Here is a 9,993-nt window from a genome sequence, read left to right on the forward strand (position 1 = left end):
ATAAACTGCAAAATTTACCCTTGTCAACTGCAACGGTTTGGGCGTGAGAGCAATGTATAAGTTACGTACTTCAAAGATCGGAAAACTGTGTTCAGCCACCTAAACAGTGACCGTACAGTGTAAAATGCACGTGAAATGCCGGTGAATTTCTAAAAACAAGCATGCCTTATGTATTCTAATAATATACATCCAAAAGTTTCTCGAATCTGATTGGCTTAGAGAAATGCAGTTTTTAGGAAATTCGATGCAGAAATGACGAAATTCAGTGCAGAAATGGCGAAATTCAGTGCAAAAAAAAGAAACAAACGCGGCATCCGGATTGGTTAATAAACAAAGGCAGCCACAGGGGGCCAATCAAACGCTTCCACGCCATTTGAATGGCGCGAAGTTTGGATCTGCTTCGAGGGTCCTTCGAGATGCGAGTGAAAAAAAATGGCTGGCGTTTTGAGCACAGTAGAAGACCAGAAGACAGCTGTAAATGCCATAACACTGAAAAGCACTGGGTTTTCATTCTCGTTTTGGAACATTCTCGTTTTGGAATAACTGGTTTCCTAAGAAGGATAATTGCCGACGAAATCGAAATTACAAGCCGACTAAGCTTCATGCTTTGCTTGAGCAAATTTATTTACGCCGAATTCGCCAAATTCAAAAACAACAAACACATTTAAGATTATGGACCAGATAGCCTCAAAGTTATGCTCACATCGCTTGAAAGACACTGTACTTAGAGAAAAGAACTTATAGGCTTTCTATTGTACGAGACAGAGGATTGATTCGTCCAAGAAAATGTTGAAATGAAAAGCGAAACAGCTTCAATTGGCTGGCCGTGGAGTTGAAACCGCTCAAGCAAAGCTCGACAAGAAGAATGAGCAGAAGAAAATCTCGATCTGAAAGAGGAAAAACCCAGAATCTTTTATTCAGACAATTCGTTTGACTGTTTAGCCAGATTTTTCGACTAAAAAACTTTTAAAACATCGAGAAACCTGTACGTTGTTTGGGCTTTGACCTTAGCTTGTTTTGAATGAACGCGTGATGATATTTGCCGAGTTTGGATAAATTGTTTTTGTACGAGATTTGCGCATGTTATTTTCTCGCAATTTTTTCATGAATATTATTAATAAGTAATCACATGAGTTTTCTCGTGCAATTTGGGATAAATAAGCACTCGTAAATTTGTCAAAGGCTACAAATTGCACTCGCCCTACGGGCTCTTGCAATTTTGTTAGCCTTTGAAAAATTTACTCGTGCTTATTTATCCCTGCAATCGAAATCATGTGATTACCTATACATAAATCTGTACACATGCATGCATGCTTTTAGCAGGCGCCCGAGTATGTTAAATCTCGAATACTGTAAATGCCTTACATATTGTTTTTTCATTCAGTTGTCGTTCAATGTCCTTTCTTTTAAAGATAATCTAGACCCAAACGTAGACCTAGACACCGAACTAAATTTCCGGTCATCGTTATTTATTAACCCTTTATTTTTTATTGTTTTCAGCCGTTCGATGCAATTTCGACACATCGACGTGCGGCTTCGTTCAGGACAGTAATGATAAGTTTGACTGGACGCGAAATAAAGGAGGCACTCCGTCTTCACAGACAGGACCATCTGCTGACCACACCACTGGAAGAGGTATGGAATTTCAATTAAAAAAAAATCATTACATATGAATTTAATATCAGCGAAAAACTTAAGAACTTAACAATTAAAAAAAATATTTTAAAAAAGAGATGCAGTGCATTTTGCAATGCCAGAAACAACGGCAAGTTCGAAATTCCTCTTTTTTTGATCTGCTGCCGGTCAGCGGACATCTGTCTCCAGCAGTCCATTCTGGAATGACCTCCTAGATTTCCTTGCTGAAATAAGAGCCGCCCAACGTTTGAAAAAAAAAAACATTTTTAAAAGCCTTATGATGTAGGAAGGTTTTTTAATAAAGTTCAAGGAATTTTATGGTATGTCATAGCTGATTGAAAAGCCATATTTGAAATAATACTGAAATATTTAGCGAAGTTATAACAACGATTAAATGCCAACGCTACAACGTTTCGCTGAAGTTTTAAATGTTTTGTTCTCGTATACTATTCTAGGATATTACATGTACATAGAAACATCCAGTCCTCGACAGCCAGGTGACAATGCAAAACTCAACACCCCCAATCTGCAATTCAGCGGGAAAATGTGCCTTACGTTCTACTATCATACTCCGGCTTGCTAATGACGGGGATGATCGAAGGATTTTTGGGGGTTTGAAATTTTCGATTCCGAGATTTTTTTGGGTTGGAAAATTTGGCAAGTATTTTTTTTTTTGGGTGACTTGATTTAGATAGGAGATTTTTTGGGGTATTAAAAACGAACTAAAGTGCCTTGGCGTCTTTATGATATGATGAATAAACGAAACGAGCGTCCTTTGTGTTATGTTATTGCCCCTCCTGGCAATTTAGGGGAAATTTGACAAGGGATTTTTTGGGGGGTTAATTTTGGTCCAGGGATTTTTTGGGTAATGTCGGAAGACTTAGGGATTTTTTTGGGTCCTGAGTTTTGCCTCCATTCGATCATCCCCGTCATTTACAAGCCGGAGTACCCCCCCCCCCCCCCTGGGGACAGATTACCTTTTTGCAATTACAAGCATGATTGTTGCCGATCAACTGCTTCGGTTTTTGCAGCTAATTTCCATGGATTTTTTGTCTCGATTTCGTACATAACTAGTCGGTACTCCAGAGCTTAAAGTGTAAAAACTACTCAGCTGGACTGCAGTTGCAATTAACCAATCAAATTGAATGATTCAGGATCCAGACTACCAAGATGCTTAGGAAAAACATTCGCTTACATGCTCTTTCAATCAATCGATCAATCAAGAAATAAAAAAGACATTTTATTTTACAGTTTTTAATTATGTCGATTAATTAAGAAAAACATACTAAAAGGACGTCCAACTAACTATAGTTATAGGTTTTAATGCCGAAGATATAACAAAAATATGTATGCCTGATATCGTATTAATAGTTTTACAAATTGCTGAAGTTGTAAACATTTTCTACTTGTAAACCATTTTAGGATATTACATGTACATTGAAACATCCAGCCCTCGAAAGCAAGGTGACAATGCTAAACTGAACACCCCCAGTCTGCAATTCAGCGGGAAAATGTGCCTTAAGTTCTACTATCATATGTATGGTGCAAGCATGGGGACACTTAAAGTCATCATAAATGGAAATAACGTGTTCACTGCAAGTGGGAATAAAGGCAACTTGTGGTTCAAAGCAACTGTGGATGTCACTTTATCGGGAATGCACGCGGTAAGAAGATTTAAATGCCTTTTCCCAGCCTTGACAACGTTTATGATACTGTATTTTCTAGCTGCTGAATGAGCAAGGCGATATTTAGGTCATTTTAATTTAACGGTTGTCTCTTACCGTGCTATATCGGAGATCCAAGAAACTGATTCCCTGGCAATACACAATATAGCGGATTGCTCTTTTCAGGGATAATTTAAGTTAAAAGTGACTTCTTAATTAGACTATATTCTTTCGTTTAGTATGAGCGATTGTCAAGTCGGCTTCACCTCCATGGATGATTCTATAAATCGGTCCCTGATCGTTAAGTGTAGATCAGCTACAACTCGTTTGTTTTAGACACATTTACGGTCAAGCAGCCTGGCAATATGCAAAAATTTATTATTTAGGTCTTTGATTGTAACCCTGCTTCAGGTGCAAACTTTCATCTTTTGTACTGATTGCAGGTTACATTTGAAGGGATAACAGGAAGCAGTTACCAGGGTGACATCGCCATAGACGATTTCCTGTTGGTCTCGGGATCTTGTGCCTCGAGTAAGTACATACATGTACTTACACACATGTGACTTACTAGCGTACATAATAGCTGTGGTCACAACAAGGCAAATAGTTAAGTTAAAACAGTAATAACTCATATAGCTATTTAAGTAATGTGACCTCATCTCTGTTCACTACTGTTAATCTTTGATCTAACACAATATAAACTAACAAGCAGAATGCATCCGTTAGACTTACGTAACAAAGTGCAGCCACTCACAACCAGCTCTAAGACGTTACATTGGCCAACATCACTTGTTACGCTAAATTAACCGACAGCGACACTTACTGAAAAGAAATTAAAGCCGAAAAAACTTGCAAGTAACACAAATCTTTCTCTAGGAAAGAAAAATAAAAAAGTAACAAAACGAAATTTTTTGGAAAACGACGAAGTGAATAATACGGCTACAATGTGAGCTTCAATTATACAAAACCAAAAGCCACTACTAACACTGTTTAGTGTCTCACGTCATGTAACTAAAGACGTCATGACACTATCTTAAGTTTTCTAAGAGAGTTTTGGTCATTTTCTGGTAATTAAAATAAAATGGCCGTTCCAAGATTGTCGATTTTGACATTTAATAAATCATTCAGGTGGGATATATGTCTTTATGTATTTCACCGCTGTGGTTTCACAGACCATGTTTTCATTGGAAGTAAGGGCATGCACAAACGTGGACGCAAGAGAAGAACGAACACATTCATTCTTCTTGCGCTATTCTCACTAGAAATGAGTATAGGGGAATCTTTGTTTACAATATTTCCCTATTAGCACAAGCGCTTTTGCTTTTGTGCAAAGAATGTATAGGCTCATTAGCACCTTTGCCACCCAGAAAGTTGTCAGTTTTTGAAAGTAATATCTTCTTCAATACTTCACGTAAATGGATAACAATTTTGCTAATTGTTAAGTTTTAGTAGCTTCTTAAACTTCTGGAGTTTTTCTGGATATGGCCGAATGTCTTCTCTACGCAATGTCGTATGTTATAATTAATGATGCAAAATGTAAGCAATGGCGTCAGGAAACGAACAAGTAATTTGTTTTTCTGTGATTATGCTTATGCTTGCGCAATCTGTGTTTAGCAACATCAGAAAAAAAAACAATGTAATCCGTCTCTTACGCAAATTAAAAATACCTGATTAATCAAATATTTATTTTTATTCTTAAGTTAAACAAGATTTGTTTTACATGCTGTTATAATACACAGATGGCAAGTGTAGTGTAGTGCTTTAGTAGTTAACTTTCTTGCTTTTTTGTTGTATTACAGATCCATAGTTTTCTTGGGTGAGGAAGCATTGATGGCAATCATTGACAGACAAAACAACAGCAATCAACTATAAATTAAGTGTTCGCACCTTTGAAAAAGTATTATAAAGAGATTGTACGCATAAACAATGGTTTAATTCCTACTTTAGTTAATAGGAAGTTGTAAAGCTTTCAGGAGCTACATAATTCCACGAAAACCATTCATGATGTAAGGTAAAATTGAAATAAAGAGTGCGATAAATTACGAAGTGTTATCTTGAATACCTAATTCTGCAATTTCTGGGTTCAATGTCAATAATATTTATTTCATGAGCACGTAAGTTACTCAGAGTGAGTAACTAACTTACTCACTCTGACTTACACCATTCTGAGTTACTCAGAGTAACTCAGAATGAGTAAATGGGATGAAACTGATGACAGATACACACTTCAGCTTCTAGCATCTTTACTTCATTTTATTTTCTTCAACGCCGAGATGCCGGGCAAAAATTAATTAATTACTACCGGAAGTGCAAAATATTCACCCCTCCCCCGCTTAGAAGAGAGGTACCGGAGGTAATCGTATTTTTCTAGTCATCCCTGGCAAGGAAATTTTGAAGAGTTCTCCGCTTCAATTTTGCAATATTGACATCGCGAACTGAGATAAACCAAAATTAACGGAATTGGATATCACAGGTGGATTTCGAAAATCCAGTTTTTGATTTCTGATTTCTCAATTTTGAATTTCAGATTTTCTAAAATTTTCACTTCTGATTTCTGATTTCCGATTTCTGGTTTCTGATTTGTGAATTCTGAATTCTGGTTTCAGAATTCTGATTCCTGAATTCTAATATCGGGTTACCTATAGTCTGAAAATCAGATATTCTATAAGTAATATATCAAACACGAGACAGCGTTTTTCATCACATTTCCAAACACCGAGAAGAGAGTTGAAAGTACGACGCGCAGCGGAGTATTTTTGACAAACTTCGAGGTGTTTTGAAATGTGATGAAAAATGCTGTCGAGTGGTTGATATATCTTCTCAATCGAATCTAAAACTACAACAAAATCGGAAAAATAAAATCGTCAAAATCTATGCTAATTAAGATTAGATTTCCAAACTCCGTCACGGTTTTGATTTCCTTTGTTTTAACTAGATGAATTATTAATGAGTTTGAGAATTATCAATTGCGAACCAGAGCTGGTTTACTTCTATTTTATAGTTTTCTTGATTTTAGAATCTTGAAAACAGAATGGCCGCAAAGCATCCAGATTTTTCCTCCTTTTTTAGCTCGGAGAATTCCGAGTTTTGGTGAGGGGGCCGATTTCACTCCTTCCCTCCTTCCCTCCTTCCCTCGATTCCTGTAGACATTTTAATTGAATTAATTAATTAATATCAAATTGAATTAATCAATTAATCTTGTGAAGTGGGTGGGGGTTGGCTAAAATGCGAGCTTTATCTGTGTTACTATATGTGAAGTACACAAAGGCTATATATTTGTTTCTGAAAACCCAATGTTCTCCTTGTGGTATGGATTCTTCCAGGCGTAGACCCAAGCACACGGAATTTTGTGCTGAACGCATGCGCATATATGAAGTACACAAAGACTATATATTTTCAACAAATGTTACTGAGAACTGGTAAAAACTCAACAAAATTGGGGGCTCGATTTATCGCCGAGTATTTCCGAAAAAAAAAATTAGATGGTACTAGAAAAGAGTTCAATTTAAATGAAATATTCATCTATAAGCCGATCCGTCATCAACAAACGAAAATTAACAAGCGTTTGTATTTATTCTTGCTCATTACCTTTTATTTTAGTGGCGGCTCCTAAAATGCCATTTGGTTAATGACGCAACGTTAGGAATGAAGTTTTTATTCGACTTTTCTTCGCTATTTAGGCTGGAACTCGTTGTCCATCGGCTCGCTCTGGAATATTTTTTGTTTTGTCGGCGTACATGATCGTCTTTTGAACTGACGAGGGCATTCGAAATCCCGCATGTCTTAAACAATTTCCTCGCAATCTCTTCTACAATAATTATTTCTGCCTGAGACTGTTTCTGTTCCCTTCCTTCTGTCCTTTCTTTAAGTTTAGTTTATTTGCAGAATCACTGCTAACGTGACTTTTCAAGAGAAGAAGGGTCAAGAAGGAATCGATATGTTTGACTTGTTGTCGCGACACCAGAAACTGGCCAATCAGAAGCGGTCTTTCCCACGAGCTCGTAAACGTTGTAACACGATCTGACAGAAATCGGCTGCATGTAATATTTTTGTTCAAAAGCGAAAACTTAAAATGCCACGACTTCCCTGCTAAAAGAAACCACTTCAGAAGAGTTTGATTGGATTGAGGATACTCGACAAATACTGGTAACAGCACATGTTTCGTTTTGATGACATTTAAAGTTCACCCGCTTGATCTGCTTGATCTTTTCGCTAGCACCTTGGCGAATTGCGACGAACTGAAGATTCACTGAATCATCAGGAATCATCCCGTATTCTCTGGCGATTTTGCAGTTGTTCTGAACTGTCTTTACCTCGGCAACAACTTTCAATTTGAAGGTTTAGTTGTTTGAAAACCAGTAGCTATTCTATTTGCTGATGATACTAATCTTTTTTGTTCAGGTAAAGACCTAGAAGAACTACAATTGTTAATAAATGAGGAATTAGCTCATGTCCAAGAATGGCTAATGCTAAATAAACTAACTCTAAATGTAAAAAAATCAAATTTTATTATTTTCAAATCTCATAAAAGGAAACTGAAAAAACATATGAGTCTAAAATTAAACATCGAGATGCTACAGTGGGTTGAACACACCAAATTTCTGGGAATCATAATTGAGCAACACCTGACGTGGAAAAACCATATCAATTATGTCACTAAAAAGATCATTAGAACTACAGGTGTGCTTTATAGAATTCGCTTTTACATTAGTCAACCACTCCTGAGAATGTTGTACTATAGTTTAATATACCCATACCTTTATTATGGAAATATCGTATGGGCTAATACTTATCCAACGCGGTTGGAAAAGTTGTTTAAATTACAGAAGAAAATCTTAAGAATAATAACCTTTTCATCATACACTGCACCATCCCTTCAACTTTTTAAGAAACTAAATCTTTTAAATATACACCAAATAAATGATCTACTTATCGCCTCATTCAGTTTCAGCCTTACTAGCAAAGTACTTCCACCTTATTTTGAAGACTTCTGCATAGAGAACTCTAAAGTGCATAGCTATAATACTAGAGGATCAAAGCAGCTTCACAAGACATTTAAAAGAACAAACTATGGGAAATACTCCACTAGGGAAAAGATAATTAACATCTGGAATGAAATACCAAAGACTATCAAATGCTCTGCATCTTTAAAAACCTTTAAAACGAAAATGAAGCAATTCTTTTTGCAAAATTGATACTGAAATAGATCTTATTTTGTTAATCGACTACATAGCTTAGCTCAACATCATTTGCAATGGTTTGTTAATTTTTTTATATACTCCAATCTCGATAGCTAGATAGCTAGCGTACTTTTATAAGGGAGACTACTTTGTAAAAGCCCGCGAGGGTTTCCTTAGTCTTCCTCCCTAATGCAGATTGTAACAGACAAATATACATGCTGTATTATTCTATTATGGGAAATAAAGTCAGTCAGTCAGTCAGTCAGTCAGTAACTGCTTAATTCTTTAGAAGAATGCGTGATTGTTTGAGATGGGATTCTGAACTCAGGTGAATGTTTTGTCACGATCGTGTACGGTTCTATTCATAAATTCATTCTTTATCAGTGATTTGTTGTTTTTCAATTACATAGTTGTGATTTAACGAATATGTTGATTCGCTGCACGTGGATTGTTTTATAGTTTGAAGAAAAAATTGGGTCTCGGCTTATAGCCGAGTGATTTAGGTTTATTTTTTGTCAGAGTCTAACTGGTTCCAAAAACTAAAAGTCTAGGGTCTCGGCTTATAGCCGAATAAATACGGTGCATGCATGCTTAACTACTAGCCGAAATATTGTTTTAATGTCAGTTTTCTTGAAATAGACCAAAACTTTATTTTTCTAATGATATTATTATTTTGCCTAACATTCAAAAAACAAAAAGGAAAAATAAAAAGGAAGAAAACAATTTGCAACCGATGGGAACTCTATCACTTGCCCTTTCGGCCTGCTCTCAATGAGCAGCTAGATGACAATGAAACTAAGTGAAGTGAACTGAATTGTGGAAAGTTAAACATCATTTGTTTTAGCAAATCTCTGTTTGTCAGTTTGTTGTTTTCGATTCTTGTTTCATAATAAATTTTCCGAGTTTAGTGGCTCATAGCCACTTTGAATAGTTATTCTTCTGGTATTTAGATGTAATCTACAGCAAGAGCTCCCTGTTAAGATCATCCTGAACACTATATCTTCCAGATATCGAGTATATGGCGAATTTCAAATCCTATCGCTATCTTCATCGAAGCGTGCCGTCGACCAAGAAGGCAGATTCATATTTATTGCTTTATATCATGAAATGGATGTAATGCTTAAACAAATTTAATATATGTTACTGTTCTAAGGGATACACAGACAATATCTATCCCATAGTTTATATTTGATCTTCTTCGTGTCTGTGTTTTTTCTCCAGTAGTATAAATGTGGTGTCGAAAACAGGCAGTTCAGCAATTCGGTACGAATGTCGTATCTTAGCATACCAGTCGAAATAAAATGATAATAAACGCCTAAAATACCTTTTGAAAGACACCTTTATTCGTTTAAATTGTGTATGCTAATTTTTAGAATAATCTTTTGTGATCCTTTACGTTTTTAAATTCTCTGAAGTGACACAGCTTCACGACGGCGATCGAAAGATCTCGTATGGACGTTAACATAAAGCTTGTCAAAAACATCGATGGATTTCGGTTACTAGATTAAGCGATT

The 9,993-nt window shown here is 36.2% G+C and overlaps 1 protein-coding gene across 1 annotated transcript; it reads left to right on the plus strand.

The window, feature by feature from the left end:
* The first annotated feature begins 1,339 nt into the window (after positions 1-1,339).
* LOC144644833 (MAM domain-containing glycosylphosphatidylinositol anchor protein 1-like) lies at positions 1,340-5,341 on the plus strand. Its single transcript, XM_078504389.1, has 4 exons — positions 1,340-1,635; positions 3,058-3,299; positions 3,743-3,830; positions 5,099-5,341. Exons 2-4 carry the CDS (start codon positions 3,066-3,068, stop codon positions 5,104-5,106), a joined length of 330 nt encoding a protein of 109 aa, XP_078360515.1. The 5' UTR covers positions 1,340-1,635; positions 3,058-3,065; the 3' UTR covers positions 5,107-5,341.
* The last annotated feature ends 4,652 nt before the right edge of the window (positions 5,342-9,993 follow it).

Source organism: Oculina patagonica, chromosome 2 (genome assembly GCF_052425735.1).
Source record: "Oculina patagonica isolate OP01 chromosome 2, crgOcupat, whole genome shotgun sequence".
NCBI lineage: Eukaryota > Metazoa > Cnidaria > Anthozoa > Scleractinia > Oculinidae > Oculina > Oculina patagonica.